A 21931-nucleotide genomic window follows, 5' to 3' on the forward strand; every position below is an offset into this window, starting at 1 on the left:
TTGGTTTTACAAACCCTAATAATGTAAGACATGCATAGTTTTAACAGTCATGCTGTGATAAACTATTACCACAATAAAAGGCAGCTGGCTGTTTCCCTGGACATCTATCTACCCCCCCGTGTCTGGTTCTTCAGAATCAAACCACTTTATCTGTTGGGTTCTTTGTGTGTTTTGGTTATGTATGTGTGAGAGACAGAGGGAGGATTCGTGCATGTGTGCGCTCCAAGGGAGGGGAAGGTCAGAAGAAGGCAGCAAAGATGTTTCTGGCAGTTGAGGGATGCCGGGCTTATCTCACGGGTGCTATGATCTGCACCCTGGTCCTCAGGACTGTGTACCAAATGCTCAATCACGGAGCCATCTCCCCATCCCCCAAGGACTTTTTTAGGAGTGTCCCTTTAGTCGTGCTTCCCACTTAGTTCAGTTTTCTTAAACTGTATGCTAATAAGGATGTGGCTATTTTCATACCTTTTCTATTCATTTCTTAGCATGACATAGAACATAATACTCCTGTCTACAAATTCTCCATCCCTACCTACATATAGGTTTTTCTCCCCTTTAATCTCCTCATAAAGTTGTGTTGTTCTTCTTTGACAAATTTTTACTCTTCAGACCATCCCAACAGTGCAAGGATTAGTTGCTAGTGAGTCCATTGGCACAACATTTTACACCAAGATTTACAACGCAATTGTGAAATGTGTTCTATTACTTCCCAGCTACTGTAGCGGAAGGTGTTATCTGCTGTCAGCATCGGTTATAAGGTTTGAATTGTTAGTTTTCCTCAGTAGAAGAAATCAAATGGTCTCCCTCTAGGCGGCACAAAGCAGTGTGGAGAAGAAAATCTTTTTAAAAGTACTTTTTAACGTTTCATTTTGTATATGTTCACATTTTGTTGTTTTTTTTACTCTGGGCCCTGGCCTTCTGAGTCCCACAGTCAGTCCTTTCATCATACGGAGGCATCTTTAAGTGGTGTCTGCTCAAAGGCCTGTGCAGAGTTCCCGGGCAATGGCCCTCCACTTCCTGAATGAAGGCAAAAGTCAAACATTCTGGACCTTAGGTACAGGGCTAGGTGACTGCGAATTATTTATTGTGTAGGATCTTTTTTTTTATTTGAAATTATAGCACAGTTACATGTGCACATGTTGTGCTGTGTGATGGGATGCAAAAGATACATATTTACATACATGGTTCATGCCTTCTGAACGCTCCTATCTCTGATAAGCCTTCTTTATCTCGGCCTTAGGGATGGGTTAGTGGGTTGGGGGACAGGCCTATGTACTTTAGGGGAAGAAAGGAGGTGGGAGGAGGGAAAGAGAAGGGAAGAAAAGGAAGGGGAGGAGGGAGAGGGAAACGTCTGAAGTATCACCTGAAATGTCATTCTGGAGGGACTTGAGTGTCCTGCTTTTTTCTTGGAAGTCGTCTTCTGCTATCTGAAGCCGTGGGAGGGTTTCAACTAGCTGCTCCTCTTTTACTTTGTTAATCTGTGCTTCCTTTATGATTAGATCCTTCAAAGAAAGTAACGCTGAGTGAGGAAAATGAGTGAATAAAGGGGACATTCTCCAAAGAGGGGGGGCGGAGAGCTCTGTCTTCCATTGGAGCAGCCTAGAGAGGGACCTGGCACACATCCTGTATTTAATAAGTAAGTGCTACCTCATTCACTCAGCCTGGGAATCTGTCATTCAATCTACAAAGAGGTTGTCAGTTCTGAATTCTGCTGCTGGGTTTCCATTCCTACTATGTATGCAGCCAAAACACGCTTGAGGAAAGATGCCTTTGGCTTACCTTGTTCCACGAAAGGGGGCCGTGAAATACAACATGATCTTCCAAGAAATGCGGACACGAAGAAGCAGCCAGATATAACAGGAGAGACAGACAAAGGGACTTGGGGGAAAGCATGAAGATACGTTTACTTCCTTGTGCTGGTCGGTGTTTGTCAGTTTCACACAGACTGGGTCATTTGGGAAGATGGAACCATAACTGAAAACATGCCTCAACCTGATTGGCCCGTGAGCACACCTGTGGGGCGTTTCCTTGGTGATTGATTGATGGGTGGGAGGTGTCATCCCTGGGCAGGTGCTACTGCTTTATATACGAAAGCAGGCTGAACAAGCAAGCCACGGGGAGCAAGTCAGTGAGCAGTGTTTCTCTACAGCCTCTGCATCAGTTCCTGAATCCAGGTTCTTGTATTGTGTTCCTGCCTTGGCCCCCTTCAATGGACTATATACGCCCTGGGATGTGCAAGCTAAACAAACCCTTTCCTGGACAGGTTGTTTATGATCAGAGTTTTATCTAAGCAATAGACACCTAACTAAAATATTCATCAAACTCGTGCTTTATTTAGTTCCAAATGGAATAATCATTTCTCTTAGAAAATTAGAGTAGATCTATAAATGGTCACTAAGGCAGAAACAGTCAGCTGATATTTAATATTTATTCTCTCTTCCTTCAAGGACATGAATTCTGGGTTACAACTGGGTACTTGGCCTCCTTCTGGCGTATGGCTTCCCTTGGATGTGTGTTTATAAATGGAAGCTGTGGGTGCTACTCCTAGCCTCTGCCCTTAACAGAAATGGCCCTTTCATGTTGTGGTTTGCCTTGGAGTTCTCTCTGAATTTGTAAAATAAAGGCAAGAGCTCGAGATTGAGCAGAGGGAGGAGTCGGGAGCGAGAGGGGAGGAGTTAGGAGAGGGGAGGAGTCAGGAGGGGGAGGAGTCAGGGGTGGAGAAAGGAAAGAAGCGAGGAGAGAGTTGTTGTGGGAGAAGGAGAAGCTGGAGACCTGGCAAATAAAAGGTGCAAGGGATGAGGGATTTGGGAGCTAGGAATAGGACAGTGTAGGGTGGATCTGCCCAATCTAGACGCTAGATTGTTTTCATATTAATTGAGTTGCGTTTTCTTTGTACTGGCCGATTCGGGTTGGAGAGGAAACTGCAACAAACTGCAACAAAATTTCATTTTTCTCCTGGCTGGAGAAGGAGGGAAGCCATTCTTTGAACTTTCATGTCAGCTCTGTGCCGAAGTGCCGAAGATCTCCTATCAGTCCTGTGCTCTTACCATGACCTGAACCAGGAATGACAAATGAAAGTCTACTTTGCTTCCATTGAAAGGACACATAAATGGACTTGGTCACTGTTCTATTGCAGTGAAGAGAAAGCATGAACGTGACAACTCTTATAAAGGAAGGCATTTCATTGGAGCTGGCTTGCGGATGCAGAGGTTCAGTCCATTATCATTAATGGTGGAAGCCTGGTGGCATGCAGGCCGACTTGGTGCTGGAGAAGGAGCTGAGAGTTCTACAGCCAGACAGGAAGCAGGAAGAGAGACACTGGGTCTGGCTTGAGCATTTGAACTTCCAAGCCCAGTGATGTAATTTCTCCGACAAGGCCACACCTACTCCAACAAGGCCACACCTCCTAATACTGCCACTCCTGGTGACCATGCATTCAAATCTGTGAGCCCTTGGGGGTCGTTCCTATTCAAACCACCACATAATCACTCCCATATCTCTTGCCCCTTCCTGGTCTTTCTTAAGGATTAACTTCCCAGTGAAGTCTATAGTTTTGTTTGTTGGGTTTTTTTTAAGGAGGTCTAATCTCATTTACTCCAGGTTACTTCAAACACATTATCTGCTATTTCAAGTTTACTTTTTATTGATTGACTGGACAATAAAATTACCCTGGAATGCACCAACCCTCCCTTGAGCACTCCTTGGTCCCAAGTAGAGGCGAAGGTCACACTTGTGAGGATGCTTGCCAGAAACACACCAAACGCTAGCCACAAGGTCTTTCATCGATGCAGAAACAGCCATTAGTGTCTTCTCTGGCTGCACTGAGCTGCAGGCCTCACTCGCCTATGTTAAAGCGATAATAAGCACACAGCTCGCGGGTCACTGAAGGAGACATGCCCTCTACTCGGGTTCTCCACTGAAGCAGACATGATATCCCCAGGCCTTAGCACTGAGCAGGGTAAGAGACTCAATTTTGTATTATCTATACTGCCTCCTCTGAAAAAGGGCAATGGGACATGCCTGAGTGCATTCATTCATGATGTCTGCATGGGGCATCGTCACTCCTTTTGTGTTTGGAGTGGCTATGGGTCCCAGGTATAGCACAAGTCAGGAAAGTTGTTGCTTTGTCTGTAGGATCAGGGTGTTGGAATGGGACAGCCAATGAGGACTGAATCTTCTAGCTTTTTCTTTTTTTTTTTTTTTTTTGGTTCTTTTTTTCGGAGCTGGGGACCGAACCCAGGGCCTTGTGCTTCCTAGGTAAGCACTCTACCACTGAGCTAAATCCCCAGCCCCGTATTCTAGCTTTTTCTTAAGCATCTCTGATTCCTGGGCCAAGTGCTTATTCAGCTCAGCAATGATAGCTCTGACTTCTCCTGAGGGTCCCCACCTTCTGAAACTGGAGCCTCAGAAGGCAAAGAATTGTCCCTGCCTGAGGGTTGAAGCTTATCCTGAGAGTCCTGGTGGGTTTTACTTTCAACTGTCCTTGTGTGTCTTTCTTAAGTGTTTGCTTTGCGAACTTCAGGTTCTAAGGGGTATAAAGTCGAGAGCCTAGATAGACTGTGACCAGCCTGCATAGCTTCAGAAGGTCAAACTTTATACTAAGCAATTTCATGGTGGCTCTGTTTCTTGGAAGAGTTTGTGGGACCCAAAGATATACAGAGCTTATGGAATACTCTGATAGGTGAATTGTGGCAGAGTTCCCAACACCATGGAAAAGCCAGCACATTATTGCCTAGAAGACACAGCACTTCCCAGGTTTTTGGAACTGTATTTCATGAACAGGACTAATATGCAAGACTGTTTGCCTTGGGAGGTATGCGTCAGAGATCTCAATGACAACAGAACATCTTGACTTTGAGTCCTGTGAGTTTGGAGAGCTCACAGCTGGAGAGAGCAATGGTCCCACAGAGGGTACTTTATGGTTCGTAGATCAGAACCTGAGATTGTTTCATTTCTACCTGGGGATCCTTGTGGCACGAGCCAGAGGCAGAAACAGATTTACAGTGTGTCTGGGGATACAGATGGTGATTGTCGTAATTATCACAACGGTATGCCGTTGCCATCAGTCCTTGTCTTTTGTGAATTAGCGTGTAGAGACAGAGATTTGATGTGGAACACAGGCTACAATTCAAGTGCAAGCACAAGGACCACTTACAATGGATTTTTAATTGTAATTAATTAATTAATTTATTTTCTTCAACACACCAATCTGTTTTATCCACAGATATCTTCTATTTCTTCCTGGTTTAACTTGCCTCCTTCCACTGAATGAAGTTACCTACTGTATTGAATGGGGTCCCTTTCCCTAGCTTTGGGATGTGGTAAGGACTGTCCCAGCATGGTGGTAAACTGTTAGTGTTGTAGTAAAGAACTGACTGACAGTTTGTGTTTAGCATGTGCGAAGCCCTGGGTTTAAGCCCCAGAATGTACACACTAGGGTGCTGACTTCTTAATACCTTCAGGTATTTTTCTGATCTGGCCTATGCGAAGCCCTGTTTCTCACTTAGGTTGTTGCAGAAGCTTCCTGGTTAATTTCCTGAATCTAACGTTGTTTTACTGAATTCTGTTCAATGGAGTGATTTGTGTGATCTTACTTAAGTAAAAGCCAGCTCGTTTTAGAATATTCCCATGGCTTCTAAGCCCAGGGAGAACAAAGGGAAAAAATTACAAGTCTGTTAATGTGTGGCGGACTCGGGGATCGTCACACAGGGAGTGAGCTACCATGGTATGAGGAGTGGTTAGCTAGAGCTCACATGGCTGGTCCCTCCAGGAGTTTCATCAGCTGTTTTGCTAATATATTCTGCTCTTTCAGGGAGCAATTCTCAGTCAGTGACTGTTCCAGGGCATAACTCAAGAGTATTTCAAACTCAAAACCATTTCAGCTCTGGAGCACTCTCTTATTGGCTAATTTATTCAGACCCCTCCCTCTACCAACACGTTGTCAAGTTGTGTAAGGGCTAAAAGGCTCAGAGATTTCACAGAAATTACTCTAATAAACCCTGGTGATCCTGATGCACTCCCAGCCTCTGCTTTCTGGAGATGACTCTACCACTCTGAGAATGCTGGGTCATTTCTTTAGCAACACCCAACACTTATTTACTCCTCAGATAGTACTATCCTGCTGTAGAACTTCCGGGTCTACATGTCCTGTGTCTGGAGACAATTGTAGACGTGGCATACATCCTTGGCCCCAGTAAAGCTGGATTGTTCTCTAAATTACTTACAGCAGTACTCAGGTAATACCGAGTTTCTAGCCTGTCCCATGTCCCTGCTTGAGTTTTCTCTGTAGTGCGAATTAATACCCAGTGTGCTACCTGATCTTCTCAACTTTTTATGTCTGGTCTCCCCTCTCTGTGGTTTAAAAAAATTACTAACTTGATTATTTTTAATTGTGTATATGAATGTGTGTCTTTGTACAGCTATGTGTACGTGAGTGCTGTGGAGGCCAGGGGTGTTAGATCCTCTGAGCCTGGAGTACAGTCTGTCGTGAACCGCCTGAGGTGAATGCTGGGAATTGAACTCCAGTCCTCTGCAGTAGCGGTGCATTCTCTTAACCACTGAGCCATTCCTTTAGGTACCTCTCTGGAGGATTTAATGTGTTTTTCAGCATCCAGAAGAACGCCAAGCTGTTTGGGTATGCTACAACCAATGGAGGATGTCACTTGGGGTGCCCCAGTCAAATGGAGGATGCTCTCCACCCTGAGTCTTCTCTGTTTTTCAGATGTGTTTTCTTTGGCTTATCTATTACCCGAGCTCTACCTATTTCTATCTCACCGCAAGCTATTTTGTGGCCATCATTTCTGACATCTCTTCTCCAAGCTCTTGTATTTTCCCATATTGACAACCTGTCTTCGCATCTATATTAAATCACATTTTAAATTCGTAAAGAAATGTTTGGCCACATTTTTAAAAAAGTACCCCCTTTCAATTGTTTTTCTCAGGACGTTTTTGTTTGGATGATGTGTCTGCTTAATTTTCAGTCTTCATATTAGAAAGAACAGGCGAGATGGAAGGGTTCCCACAAGAGGAGGATGGGGTTGAGGGGAAGTGAGTTCAGACCACAGGGAAATTTTATACGGACATTCGAGGGCTATTTCCTTGATACTATGAGACTCTCTTTGGCATAGCCTAGCGAGACTCCTCTGTGAAGTTGGTCAGTTTCAGGAAAGCATTGAGTAGGGAGTCAGCTCGATAAGATCGTGGTCGCTTTGAGTTGTAATTGCTGTGATTGCCCCTGAGTAACGCTAGTCTTCTTTCTATGAATAGTTAGCAAGTGTTACATTGGACAAGAAGTGTCACCCATAGCTTTAGTGTTGAAAACTTAGTTCTCCTGTGGGCAGTGCTATTACTGGGGGTTGGGAGTAGGGTTAGAGAGGAGGGGGAAGGTGGAAGCAGATGGGGTCTAAGTGAAGGAGCAGGTGATGGTGAATGTGCCCTTCACTGGTGTCTCGTCCCGGTCCCCTTCCTGCCCCTCTTTCTTTTTTGCATTCTGGCCATGAGGAAGTATTTAACTTTGTTCTACACAGGCTCTGATGGCCATGTTGTTCTGTCTCATCACAAGCCTTTAACCATGGAATAAGCCATGGATTTGAACTTCTGAAATCAGGAGGGTTGGCTTTTTTTTTCTTTAATATTTCTTTCTTTTAAGTTCTCTTATGTATTCATCACAGCAAAGGAAAGCTAATCAATATACCTGTGGTAGTTTGACTGAGGAATGTCCCCCACAGTCTTGAGTATCCGAGTCCTTGGTCCCCAGTGTGCGGTGTGAATTGAGAGGTTTAGGAATGGCCTTCTGCAGTATATCACTGGGGCAGGCGTTGAGATCATGACGCCTTGCCCCACTTTCAGTTGCTTTTTATGCTTCCTGCTTGTGGCTGAGAGGTTGCCTCTCAACTCCCTGTCCCTGCTGTTATGCCTCTCACTGGCTGTCCCACCTTCAGCCAGAACGGACTCTTTCCCCTCGGGAATTGACAGCTAATTAAACTTTCCTCTTATAAGTTACCACGATCATGGTATTTTATCACAGCAATAGAAAAATAAATAATATGATATCCAACACACTATAAGTTAAAAGCAAAACAAAATGCCGGCACAGTGTGTAGAGCTTCACCAACAGTGAGAAGACAGGTATCCTGCAATTTGAATGAAAATTCCATCTGCCTTGAGAATCATAGATGTGCCTACTTCTGATCCAAGCTATGAAACGCCCTCCCCTTGATCTCAGTCTCCTCTGCTGTTTCTCCAGTGGTGGCCTCCAAGGGTAGGGAGGCAGTATGGGAGAGCGTGTGCTGTCAGTCTACAGCATCTGAAGCCTGGATGTGTTCAATGCCTGTTGTCTCTACTTTCTCTACGTCTCCTGATTTACCCTGGGTTGGCTTCTGAAAATTCTTAAGGGGTTCTGAGATCTACTCCCGGACATTCTCCCCACTTTATCGTGACAGCTCCCACTGGCTTCTTAACTCCACCCTTCCTAGAAGTGTGTATTGTCTGTTAATCGACAAAATTTGAAGTGCATGCGGGTGGGTTTTGTTTTGTTTATAACTCAGAAAAAAATGTATCCTATTTCTGTTTTTTTTTTCAGATAAAGAAGAAGCATGTGAAATGGACTGTGATCTTGCCTTGGCTCACACCGGAGGGTTTATTTTATGTTTACGTGATCATGGTCACACACAGTATCACTCTTCTCCCCTCATAGAATCTTCCAAAAGCATCCGCACACACAAACTGATGCTTACCTCATACTTGTTTAGTTCTTTCATTAACTTTTTTTCTTTTTTGATGTATTCCTTCTCCTCTACCTCTAGCTGCTCCTTAATTGTCTCGATTTGGTTCACAAAACGACTGATCTCCTTCTGTCTACGCTTTGTCTAGTCAGAGGGAAACGGGACCTTATGTCATCACTTGCGTCATGGTTAGTCTGACATTTCTAAATGACCTGATAAACTGAGGGATGTTTCATCAAGCACCGAGGAGGGGGACCTTTCTTCCTTCAGTCATCCACCAAATCATATCTAAAGGGACTCGTGGTTGTATCCAAAGGGTCCACATAGGAATGATAAAGGATTTGTGGGAAGCAAGGACCTGCTTCCGTACCTCAAAGACACACCCTAGAGAGCATTAGTATTTGCTGAATCTCTCTTGGACCAGCTAGATGGTTTCACAGGTAGGCACTCTTGCCCCCAAGCCTGGTGACTTGAGTTTTATTTCTGGGACCCATATGGTGGAGGGAGAAAACTAATCCCTTGAAGTTGTCCTCTGCCCTTCACCTCAGCATGTGCTTATCTTCACAGAAATAAAGAGATGTAATGAAATAAAAAAGATTTAAACATCTCTAGTTAACATACAACAAATGGATAGGTCTCTAAAGAAAGAAAAATAATAGTTCATTGTAACCATCAAATTAGGAGAAAGGAAAATATCTTTTAGTAAAAATAAGGATTACTTAAATATTGAGATGGGTGGGACTCATTTCTGTGTAGGGAATTACCATAATTCCAAACACTTTGGGTTCCTTTACCTCTTTGAGCAATTGACGTCGTTTTTCTTCTGCAATCTCTATTTCGGTTATGATTTTTCTCAAGGTCAACTTTGTCTTATGTAGCCAACGTGAATGTCTTTTTCTCGAACAGAGTAGTCTCCACTGATTTACGACCCTAGAGACAGGAACATAACAGAATGACCATTAATTATATTGGCACAGCGGTTTCCCTCAAACACAGAGCAAAACTTGACCAACCACAATTTTACAGTGGCACGTGGGCTGTCATCGAAGTGCCCTGCAGATGCTAACAGTCAGAAGGCAGAGCACTGGCTGCCTCAACACTGAGTGTAAGAGCTATGCAAGTGAGACGTGCTTCTGACTCCCATCAGCATAGAGCAGAAGAGAGCCACACTGTACTGCTCTCTTCTCTCACATCAAGGATGGAAACAAGGATAGGCCTTCCCTGGCAGGCCCCAGGGAAGGTGGAGAAAAGAGAGGCATAGGCAGAAATAGTCCTGGGATTGCCCAAAGTGTTAATGAGAAAGTTCAAGGTTTTAGATTCTCAAACTTTTCTCTCTGCCACAGCTATATCTTTGGAGAATAGTAGAAATATACGATCTGAGTTTTATAAACTATAACATTAATAACAACAGTACTAATAAAATACAGCTAAGGGCCAGTGAGTGCTTTCTGGGTACGTTGATCTGCATACTTTTGGTGGATTGTCTCTGACAATCACAACAGATTTGTAAGGAGGGGACCACTCTCGTTGCCAGCTTTACAGCGGGAGCATGAGAAGGAGTAAACCGAGCCACGGTTAGGACTAGTAAGGCAGAGCGGTCCACAGGAGTCTGCTCCTCACATTACTCTTACCATAAATAGAAGTCTGGACAGACAGCAAACATTGTGCCATAACGGCAACCTTAATCTTTGGAAAACTCTGTTTTTTGTTTGTTTGTTTTTCAATGAAAAACCGAACCAACCAACCAACCAACCAAAAATAAACAAACCCAAACAAACCAAAAAAACCCCCAAACCCAAACCCAACAACAACAATAAAACAACAACAACAACAACAACAACAACAACAACAACAAAAACAAAACAATTTAATGAACACATCTAGTTCAGAATGAATTTATATACAATTTAACTTAGGATAGTAATTCTATTGGAATTATTTGTAACATATACTACACACACACACACACACACACACACACACACACACACACACACACTTTACCATCTCTGAAGTTCTCTTTCCAGATTTTCAGTCAGGAGTTTTATTTGTTTTCGATATACTTCCTTTGTTGCTCTGAAAACAATAGATACATGTATATTGGATTTTATATTTATAGTTTTCCAATACATAAGAAAGTCTTAATGTATTTCTTAAAATGAGTATGGCTAATTGTAAAACAACTAAGAATTTCAGTGGCCAACTTACAGAAGGGCACTTGAACTGCTCCTCCTACAAGTCTTGGGTTTAATATCCAAGAACGGAAGGAGAAAGTCTAGGAAAGCAATTTCGCACAGGTCTCTGTGAGGCTAATGGTGAACAGGGAAGAACGTGGCTGGCTAGGATGGAGATGAGGTTGTACCAAGGAAAGGGTATAATCATTTGCGAAGGGCATAGAAAGTCAGAATCCTAACATGAAATAGTCTGTAAGGCTTGCTCCCCAGGGGCCAGGAAGGGAGAAAACAACAGGACCACAGGCTATTGAGGAACTCTGCGTTCTTGATAGTTCTTACTTTGTACCACACAGAACACAAAAACACAAGACAAGTTCTTGAACTAAGGGAAGGATTTAAGTCTGGGAAGCTTTCTTGTGGACGGAAACGCAGACTTCACCAGTAGAAGCAGAAGCCTATGTTTGTTTTTGCCTTCCCATACCGGTGCTGGTACGGAAATGAATTAAAAGCCACTTAAGTAAAAAGCTACTTTGTGTCTTTTCAAAGACAGAATACTCATAAATGAAACAGAAAGGAAAAATGTTGTTACATAAGGTTTTGAAGACCAGAAATACAAGTGAAAACAATCAAGATGCAGTTAAATGAACCAGAAACAATCATGTCTATGTTTCGTGGTCTATTTGAAATGATCCAATAGCCTATTCTAGATCTCCAAGTTTGTTCACAAGTTTACTACTTTTTAATGAATTTGTTGACTTATATAACATGTTCCACAAATGATCTGAACCAATTTAAAATAAGGTAAAGATAACGGGATATCAAAGAGCATAGCAACAGTTAAATATTTGATTCTGAGCTTCTTAATAAGCAGAGCAATAACTGATCAAAAGTTTGGGTGTGTAGTACCACACTCCTTTGTTCCCAGCACTCAGGAGGCAGAGGCAGATGATAGGTCTTTGTGAGTTCAAGGACAGCTGGTCTATAGCGTACGTTCAGGACACCCAGGGCTACATGGTGAGATACTGTCTCAAAAAAATCTATAACTAATAATAAGTTTGCACTATTCATTAGAAAAATAAAATCTGACTGAACAAAATAATTCAGTTTTCCTGATTTTTCATAGAAGTTCATAGTTTCCTTTTGAAGCTAATATAATGAAAATAGATGTATAAGTAGTTGCTTATTTATACAGAGACAATCATACAGAGAACCTACACTTCATATCTGTGCTGAATAAAATATGAAAATAATGAAAACAGATATGGCCAAGTGGTAACATTCTGAGAAATCATTGAAATGAATATGGGATTTATTTACATAGTTTAAAAATACTTATTGTTGAGTTTAAACTATGTCTAAATAAAGATAAAAAGGTCACCTGTATGAAATGTGGTTCTTTAATCTTTTCTCCAATTACACAGTATTTACTGATCACACAAAGATTCTAACGGCCAATATTTGGCCTTTTCTGTTTCCTGTTTTACAGTTTTTGAAGTTGAAATTTTTAACTTATCTTCTTCCACTTATGCAGCTATTTCTATCAGGTTAAAGGACAAGTCATTTTAAAACATATATATATATATATATATATATATATATATATATATATATATATATATATGTGTGTGTGTGTGTGTGTGTGTGTTTTAATCACCTAAAACATATATATATATATATGTTTTAATAACCTCCCTTAGTTCTCTTTTCTCCCTCCTTTTAGTGATCCTTCATCCCTCCAATAGTTTCCTTAGTATTTTCATATAGTTTTTTAATGAGAAACCTCAATTCCACATGTGAAACAAAACATGTGAGTTTTTCTGACTCAGCTTTATTTGATCTATCCGACCTGCAAATGACACAGTCTTCGTATTCACCTGGTTGAAAACAGTGAATAATTCTATTGTTTGCAAATGCCACATTTTAAAAAAATCCATTCTTCCATTGATGGCTATCCATAACTTGTCTATTGGGAATATCGGTGTTCAGGGCTCTCTATCGTATGCTTCTAAGTTTCTTAGGGTATACGCCTAAGACTGCTATGCAGTGGCTCGTCAGTGACTCTTTAATAAGCGTGTTACAGCTTTCCTCTTAACTCAGCTACCTTCCCAAATAACTGAGTCTGGACTATTACATTATTTAACATGTTTTAAAGGCACAACAACTGAGCAGTATTGCTTTATTTTCATCCTCTAACCTACTCTGGTTACCCCCCAGCCGATGTTCCAGATATACTTGTATTTTGTGGTTTTCTGTCCTCCAGAACATGATGTTTTTCTCATCATGTCTCTCGGACTCTTTTACCCATGGCTAGTCCTCCCTTCCTCTCCTATCCTTTCCTCTTGCTGGGGAGGAAGTCCTGCCCTATTCTTTCCCCTGCACAGTCATTGGATAATAAGCTTTTATTGACAAATAGATAACAAGCGGGGATTCTATTATGTATTCTATCTTGGTGAGTTTAAAGTGACGTACCTAAATCAATGTCTATCATAACTTACATAAACCTAAAAACATTTTCTTAAATCCTACATAACTTAAGTTTAGTTGTGAGACTGTAACTAGCTAGTTTTCAACCCCATCAGAGACCTGAGAAAGAAAAAAAATATTAGGAAATACAGACAAGCAGCTTCCAGAACTATAGAAATGACATAGATAGCTGGCTGCCTGGACACTCCCCCGAAACTTACTCTGTGTCATGTCAGGGAGCATCGTCTTCAGCCTTCTAGTCCAGAATAACTGACAGACTTTTTTTTTTTTTTTTTTTTTTGGTGACGCAGAAATTATGAAGAACTTGCATCCCTTGTCCTTGCAAAGCTTGGCAGTCAACTTCCCTACATCCAGTTTGTCCAGCTTGTCCAGTATTCTGTCTTTAGTTGGAGCAAGGACATTTTCTTGCCCAATGGCTATCTTGCCACAAGGAAGCAAACTCCATAAGGAAGTTCTTTGATGCTCATCACTGAAGTGGAATGGGTGGGTGTACTGGCAGGAGCGGACCCATCTTATTGTCAAAAAAGGCTTAATAAAGTATCTTTAAATACCATATTCTGTTGATCTTTGTGGTTTTGAAGACTATCTATCTATAATATATCTGAAATTGTTTCTAGCTATTTACTTTCTGTTCAATCCAGGAAACATACTTTTGCAATTAACTAAACTAGTATCTAACATGACCATGAGTTTGATTGTCTGACTGCCAATTTGCATTTCGTAATTATTTTAAACATTTTGCAATTATTTTAAACAACTGTCAGGGATTAACATTGCATTTTTATCTCTGTGAAGAGAGACCATGACCAAGGCAACTCTTCTTTTCTTTTTTCTTTTTCTTTTTCTTTTTTTTTTTCGGAGCTGGGGATCGAACCCAGGGCCTTGCGCTTGCTAGGCAAGCGCTCTACCGCTGAGCTAAATCCCCAACTCCAACATTGCATTTTTAAATGAATTGCATAGGCACAACACCTTAGCATGTTGGAGCAAAATATAATCTTAAATCTATATTAATATACAATGCTCCGTACCACTGTAACTAAATATAACCTTAGTTTGTATCAATATACAAAGATCTATACCAAGGTTGGGTCATACATAGATTTGTTTAGTTTTTTTTGTTTGTTTGTTTATCTTAAGGAACCCCCATGCTGATTTCCATAGTGGCTACACTGATGTAGCCATCAATAGTGTGTAAATGTCCTTTTCTCTACACATCCTCCCCATAATCTGTTTTCTTGATGATAGACTCTTATTGGAGTTAAATGGAGCTCTTATTTGCATTTCTTTTCTTGCTAAAGATGGTGAACAGTTTATACTGCATTAGTTGACCAGTTATGTGTCTTCTTTGGAGAAGTTTGTTTAATTCGCTTGCACATTCACTGAATGGACTATTTGTTCACTGGGTATTTATATTTTTGAGTTGTTTATGTGCGTTGGACAGTGATCCTCTATCAGACGAGCAGCTGGCAAAGGTCTCCTTCTGTTTCTGGGCTTTCTTTTGACAGCTGTTTTCTCTGCTGCCCAGGAACCTTATCACTTGATAGAATCCTGTCTGTCAGGCTCCATTGTTATGCCTGGGCTATTGCACTCCTATTCAGAAGGTTATAGTTCATGCCTGTATTTAAAATGGTTTTTCATTTTCTGGTAACAGTCTCAAAGTTTTGGGTCTTACTTAGTCTTTTCTTTCTGCTTCATTGGCCCCTATGGTGCAGGGACTGAACCTAGAGCTTGAGTGTGCAAGGCAAGTGTGTTGAGTCATGTTTCAGCCTTGCACAGATACATTTTTAAATGGAATATCATATTATAGAATAATAAAATTCAATTTTTAAATGCACACTATATATATGCATTTGAAAGTACATGTAGCAAGCTATTAATAATTATTTCTATGAAGAGATTAGGATTACTTTTCCCATAAATTATACATCTTTACCTTTAGAAATTAAATTTAGGTATAGGCACTACTTTGTTAGGCAAAGAACGTAAATGACTTAGAATGGCCAAGATGAAGTATATTGGTGAAGAGCCCTGAGATAATGGTCAGATTCATGCTGGCCCCTGGCCCTGAATCTGTTCCCTCTCGCATCACCCAGCTTCTGTAACACCTGTCAACTCCTTCACAGATGGTGAAGATGGTCAACACCATGCACAGATGGTGACCTTTCTGAACTGTGAATCAGAAAGCCCTATTCATAAACGTACTTCCCTGTAATACTCTACGTGAATTACATGTGCAAGCATATTGTTTCAGTTTAAAGAAGCATACACAAAGAAAATTTTAAAGTGGCAAAGACCCAAAACATACACATTAAGGTCACGAAGGGTTGAAAATCCTTCTTCCATGTTTTTGATGTCGAGTTTTCTTTGTGTTAGGAAGGTTTCTTTCTGATTAAGAAGCTCCATCTGTTTCTGATGTCTAGGATGAGAAAAAGAAGTGGCAGTCATTTCACTGAAAGTTAAAATGATCATCTTAAGGTACTGGAGGTTGAACGCAGAGGCTTAGACACTATAGGCAAAATTTGAACAAAACCCTTCATTTCCCAATGCAAGAAAAATTTGCATGTATAAATTCTTTTGAAAGGAACTGGGGGCCAGAGAGTTGTCTCAGTGGTTAAGAGCACTTTTTCTTGCAGAGGACCTGGGTTTGATTCCCTGCCTCATATGGCACCTACAGCCACCCATAACTCCAGTCTCAGGGAACCAATGCCCTCTTCTGACCTTGAGTACCAGGAGGAGGTGTTCGTAAATACATGCAATCATAATATTCATGCACATAAAATAAAGTAATTAAATTAAAAAAATTTAAAGGAGTTGGGGAAGATTAGATTCTGAAATCTTTCAGCAGCTTGAGAACTGTAAATTTTATGAAAGTCCTATGTGTAAACTTTATGAAGCCACTGGAAGAATTCTAACTGCAGCAGTAACAGGACAGCATAAATCGTCACACTGCTCTGTCTGGGTTCTCTCAATGCATTCGTAACTTCCCCTAGGCTTTTCCCCCCTCTTGTCTAAGTGATTCACCTTCAAAATCACCTTAAGGTGACACAGAAAGCAAAGTCACTTGTGACATCTAAGTTACATACGTCTATGCTTGGGTTTAAGAGTCATCACGCATGCGCGTAAGGATCCAATGTTTTGATAATGTTTTGGGCACATATTGGGATGGGACGCTTGGGAAGTGGGAAGTGACTTAGTATGGATGAGGTCTTAAGGGTAGGGTCTTCATGATGAGACTGCTGCCCTTCCAAGAAGAGAGAAGAAAACTCACTCTTTCCCTATGTAAGGGGAGAGGAAAGAGAAGATGAGAAGAGGTAGGGAGGGATGAGAGAGTGACAGAGAGGAATGGCTGGAGGGAGGGTGACAGGAGACAGAGAGACAGAGAACACCATCTGTAAGTCAGGAAGTGAGTCATCATTGGAACCCAAACATGCTCATGTTGGCCCTCTCATTGTAGGATCCCAGCCATTAGAGCTGAGAGGTAATTTTCTGTGAAAACCAGCCAGATGATGGCATTTTGTTATGGAGATTGAGCTGAAGACAAAACAAGCAAACAAAAACCAAAAACCAAACCAAACCAAAAAACCCCAAAAGAACAACAACAACAACAGCAGCAGCAGCAGCAACCCCCAACAATGGCAGTGAATTTTTAGTGTTATGGTCATTTGCTATCAGTTCGTGTTACTCTTCTGGGTGGCACCTATTGATCTGGGGGAGGTTTGTATACCACTTGGTAGAACAGCTGGTATTCCGTGCAATCAGATGAGACACAATGATTGCAGCAACTTCATAGCTTAAACAGTACAACAATGAACAAACTCTGCCTCATATAAATGGGCCTGGACACAGAATTTTTAATCTATGAGATGTAGCTTCGGTTGTACTAAGTGAGTTTTTTTAAAAAATATAATTTCATATTTTCACGATACCACTCTGTAATATTCATAAGGAAAGAATCATTGAGAATTGACTATCTACACAGCAATGGGTGGTGTCCCAGGCATACAGGACCAGATAAGATGGAATGCCTTTGCTGGCTCTCTGTAGTGCAATAAGGCCAAGGGTTTGATGCCCAGTTGTTATGGAAAGGCGTTCGGTCAAAGGGTTGGAGGTAGTCAAGTTGGGGCTGGAACAGCAGAAGGAGAGAAAACTAAGATGAAAGCAAAAGCAAAGGATGAACAGAGAGAATGGAACAGTGGAGGAATATTTGGGAGGTTGAATTATCAAGGTTTCTTGACCAAATGGAGTCCAATACATAGTGAATGAGAAATGATCTCCTTGAATGCTTTCTGATGTCACTGTAGGTAACCGAACTTCTGTCTGGGAAAGTGAATGTGCACAAGTCGCCAGCTTTGACTGAGGTACATATTACAACTCAATGGAAAGTCTCACACAGGAATTACTGTTTTCCCCGAGTCTGGTTTATAAGAGTAAATAATGCATTTCAGTTGTTGTAGATAAGGAAAGCATTTCTTAGCACCATAAAGGCAGATGAGAAGTGTGATTGATTATTGGATAAAGAATATTTTGCTGTTAACTTTGTTGACAACTAAGATGAGCTTTGATGGACAGTCAACACTTGAACAGTAAATCAGGCACCCCTAACTGTGGCAATCTGATTCGCACAGACAAAGACGTACTCTTCAGCCATCTTCTGTCTCTGCAAAGACATAGCTTCCTCTTCCTTCAACGTAATCTTATACTGTTTGAGGAGCGTGTTCAGTCTATCTCGGAGATCTTTGTTCTCTTTATTAATTTTTTGTAGTTTTTCAGCCACCTAGGAAAAAGAGAGACAGAATTAAAGGAATTGGCTCAAGCTTCCTTAGAGTGAACTTGTCGTGAGCCATGTCTAGAGTACTATAGACTGCTCAAAACACAGACGGTCTTGCATGAAGATTGAGTGACTCAGTTCTACAGCAAACATGCAACTATCTTTTTGGAGCTTCTTCTGGGAGTTATGAAAAATGTATAGAAAGGTTGGAAACATTGGCATAAAACCTTAGAATGATAATTCATAATGAAAGGGAATAGTATAAACCATCATTGATCACAAAGCAAGCACTTTGTGTCCTTTTCCCAGAATATACAGTGTGCTAGGGCATAAAAAATGGTCTCTCACAGAAGCACTCCCTCAAAGCTTCTCTGGTCACGTTTGTTCCATGGAATGTAGAACTGGGCCCCTGCATCCTCCAGCCCCCCACAAAGTGTGAATATGATAAATCTGTTGCTTCAACCTAAAGCAGATGGAAATATTTGAAAAATAAAAAAATTTCCAGAAGGTTCTAAAAAAAATTAAAATTTTATAGACCAATGGAATTCATATGGATGAACTGATATGGAAGGTATTGTAAATACTGTAGAGATACAGAATATGGGAGGGTAAGCATAAGTTAGATACAAGAACTATGACAATATTTTATAGAAGGGATTTTGAACTTGACAAAAGATTTTTAAGCCCAATCCCCCGACAGATCCAGGAAGATGACTGTAGGACTGATTGAGGACAAACAGAACCACCTGTGCCCAGTAATGTGCTTCAGGAGGTGTGATTTCACTTTAAATGAGATAAGAAAGTTAAGTTTGGTAGGAATGGTGCGTACTTCAGAATAACCCTCTGGTTGAGTACCATGAAAGTCATTTGATGGAAACAGTCTTTTTATAATTATTGAATAGCTAACAATATAGTGATGGAGGAGTCAGCCTTGTCCTAGGAGGAAGCAACTGTACACACAGAGAGGGCTGCGACGTAAGCCTATTCTTGCCCTTAGAGCATTCTGAGATTTTCTTGGATACACAGAGGACAAGGCCAATGCAGAGAGAAAATCCAGTGTCAGGTCTGGTGAGTCCCTCCTCATTGTAGGCTGAGATGCCAAAAGGTTCTTCCTGGGAAACTTAAGGTAGATTAAGGTGACTTAAACTAGTAACACCTCACGTGTCTGGCAGAAAGTTAAGGATGATTCTCTTCAGAGGAAAACACCATCCTCTTGGGTATCAAACATTTTAAATGCACAGTAGCCAGCATACAGTTTCCCACCAAGAAAAGAGGGAGAGTGGACAGGCCACAGAAATGGTAGGATGGGATAACAGGTTTGAAAAGGTATCAAACACTTACCAACTAAGAAATACAATAATCCAAAGTAAAAGCACAAATACGGCTGTTCTCTTTAGAGTGCTGTGGTGGGACGAGAAGAGCAGGGAACACAGGACAGCAATCAAGATAGAAATCACCTACCAAACCACTGAACTGAGAGCGGGACCCCCGTTGAAGGAATCAGAGAAAGGACTGGAAGAGTTTGATGGGGCTCGAGACCCCATATGAACAACAATGCCAAGCAACTAGAGCTTCCAGGACTAAGCCACTACCCAGAGACTATACATGGACTGACCCTGGACTCTGACCTCATAGGTAGCAATGAATAGCTTAGTAAGAGCACCAGTGGAAAGGGAAGCCCTGGGTCCTGCCAAGACTGAACCCCCAGTGAACGTGATTGTTGCAGGGAGGGCGGTAGTGGGGGGAGGATGGAGAAGGGCAGGGGGAGGGGTTAGGGGGATGTTGGTCCGGAAACCGGGAAAGGGAATAACAATCGAAATGTAAATAAGAAATACTCAAGGTAATAAGGGAAAAAAAGAAAGAAATCACCTATCTCTCCCTAATGTTTCCCATTTTGGGCTTTAAAACTGAATCTGCAAATTCAGTTGAGATCCTTCCATGTTGATAGAATTGGGTCTCTGCACGCAATAATAAACGCTCTGCTTTTGTGTACTATCAGCGTCTGGGGCACCATTCTTCAGCCATCTACAGGCTCTAACAATACAAAGGAAATATAAACCATCTTCCCGGGCTAGAATCTTCCATACTGTAGGGATAGGAAATCCCTCCAAAGGCCATTCATAGACTTAGGAGAAACCCAGTCAAAACCCAAACAGGCTTCCTGACAGACCCCAGTAGAAATTCAAAGTGCTAGGACTAGCTACAACTGTCTTCTTTTATCTATGAAGGCTCATTTTAAACTTAACTAAAACAATATCATTATACTGTGAGGAGGGTAAGTAGTCCAAATGGGAACAGAAAGTTTATAATCTATATGTATGTTTATGATGTGATTCCTTCTTGGTTTCTGATAGCAAAAGTAATACAGTAGATGAAATGACTGGTTTTGGCTAATTGGGAAAATTATGAAACTTGACTTCGGTTTCACAACACAGATGCATATGCAAATTATATGCATATGAAATTACAGATGGTTTGTAGGCCTAGGTCAGGAAGGTCTAAGAGATAATGGCAGAGGATAGGTTTGACAAATAGGCTACAAAATGGAAAAGAACCAAAACAGAAAAGATAAACTTTTTTTTTTTTTCGGAGCTGGGGACCGAACCCAGGACCTTGTGCTTGCTAGGCAAGCGCTCTACTACTGAGCTAAATCCCCAACCCCAGAAAAGATAAACTTAAATCATTAAACTTTTCAAAATTATGTTCATCAGAATATATATAGTACATTTATGCACATTCATCTGCTGTTCTGTGTATGTGGCATTTTATAATAAACAGGTTAGGTTAGCAATGTACTACCGGGTCAAAGAAATGTTTGCTGTAGACTGTTCACAGTAGATAATGTAGGCTGCCAACCCAAGTGTGTCTCAATGGAATGACAGTGATAATGTGGCACGCAAGTACAATAAAATACTATTTTTTGACCTCTAAGCAGGAGGGAGCCTGGTTGTTGATTTAAAAAAAAGCATGAACTTGGGTAATGTGTTAAGTAAAATAATTTAGGCATTGATGGGTAAAATTTGCAAGGTCACGTTTATGTGTGGATTCTAAAGAATGTTGAATGAATAGAAGCAGATAGCAGGATGTTGGTCCCCAGGTACTGATGCTAAGGGTGGACCGTGGGACTCAACTTGTGTATGTGGGGGCAGCGAAGAGGGGACACTTACCCTCCAATGCCAGTAATAAGAAACGTCTCAGTCATCCATGTGTATACATAAATGAATGGGCCTATTACATACATTGTTCTACAGTACTGAGCTTGCCATTCAATAGCATATTGCGAGCAATACTACTGGTCAGGTAACTAATGCCTTCCTGTCAACTCTAACTCAGATTCCCTACTCACTTAGTTCTGCTATCCTAATGAATGCATCATGGAGTATCCTGTGGCTAAATCTTGGTTTACATCCTGGTTATACACTTACACTATTTCTTTTAACGTAAGTTTGTAAAAATGTCTAGTTTGAATTTCCATAAGGATGAAGACTGGACATATAATTTTTAAAATAAAAATAAAAGCAAGACTTTGAAAAAACTTTAAAGCCAAAGGAATATAGATACAAACAATAAACATAAGATATCTAGGCATCCTCCTGATAATTAATCCAACTCGGGTACTTTTAAGCAACACTAATGTTAATGTAGAATAATTGCCATGCTTCACAGATACCACACGATAGCCAAAAGCCTATATTTCCCTAAGTAATTTACATGTACATTAAACATAGTTATTCCTGATATAAGCTACCAAATGAAAAATAACCAAGCCAGATCCAGTTCGG

At 41.1% G+C, this 21931-nt stretch overlaps 1 protein-coding gene across 2 annotated transcripts in view; it reads right to left on the reverse strand.

Moving 5' to 3' along the window:
* Ccdc175 (coiled-coil domain containing 175) overlaps positions 1 to 21931 on the reverse strand; it is an 82743-nt gene that overhangs the window by 13843 nt on the left and 46969 nt on the right. For both annotated transcript variants that reach the window (XM_039112722.2, NM_001164400.1), the window contains exons 9-14: positions 18019 to 18155; positions 15687 to 15797; positions 10728 to 10799; positions 9518 to 9653; positions 8736 to 8867; positions 1364 to 1502 (exon numbers count right to left, since the gene is read on the reverse strand). In XM_039112722.2, the coding sequence (XP_038968650.1) occupies positions 1364 to 1502; positions 8736 to 8867; positions 9518 to 9653; positions 10728 to 10799; positions 15687 to 15797; positions 18019 to 18155 (727 nt within the window). The remainder of the gene's footprint in view (positions 1 to 1363; positions 1503 to 8735; positions 8868 to 9517; positions 9654 to 10727; positions 10800 to 15686; positions 15798 to 18018; positions 18156 to 21931) is intronic.

The sequence above is a fragment of the Rattus norvegicus genome, chromosome 6, assembly GCF_036323735.1.
Source record: "Rattus norvegicus strain BN/NHsdMcwi chromosome 6, GRCr8, whole genome shotgun sequence".
Lineage (NCBI taxonomy): Eukaryota > Metazoa > Chordata > Mammalia > Rodentia > Muridae > Rattus > Rattus norvegicus.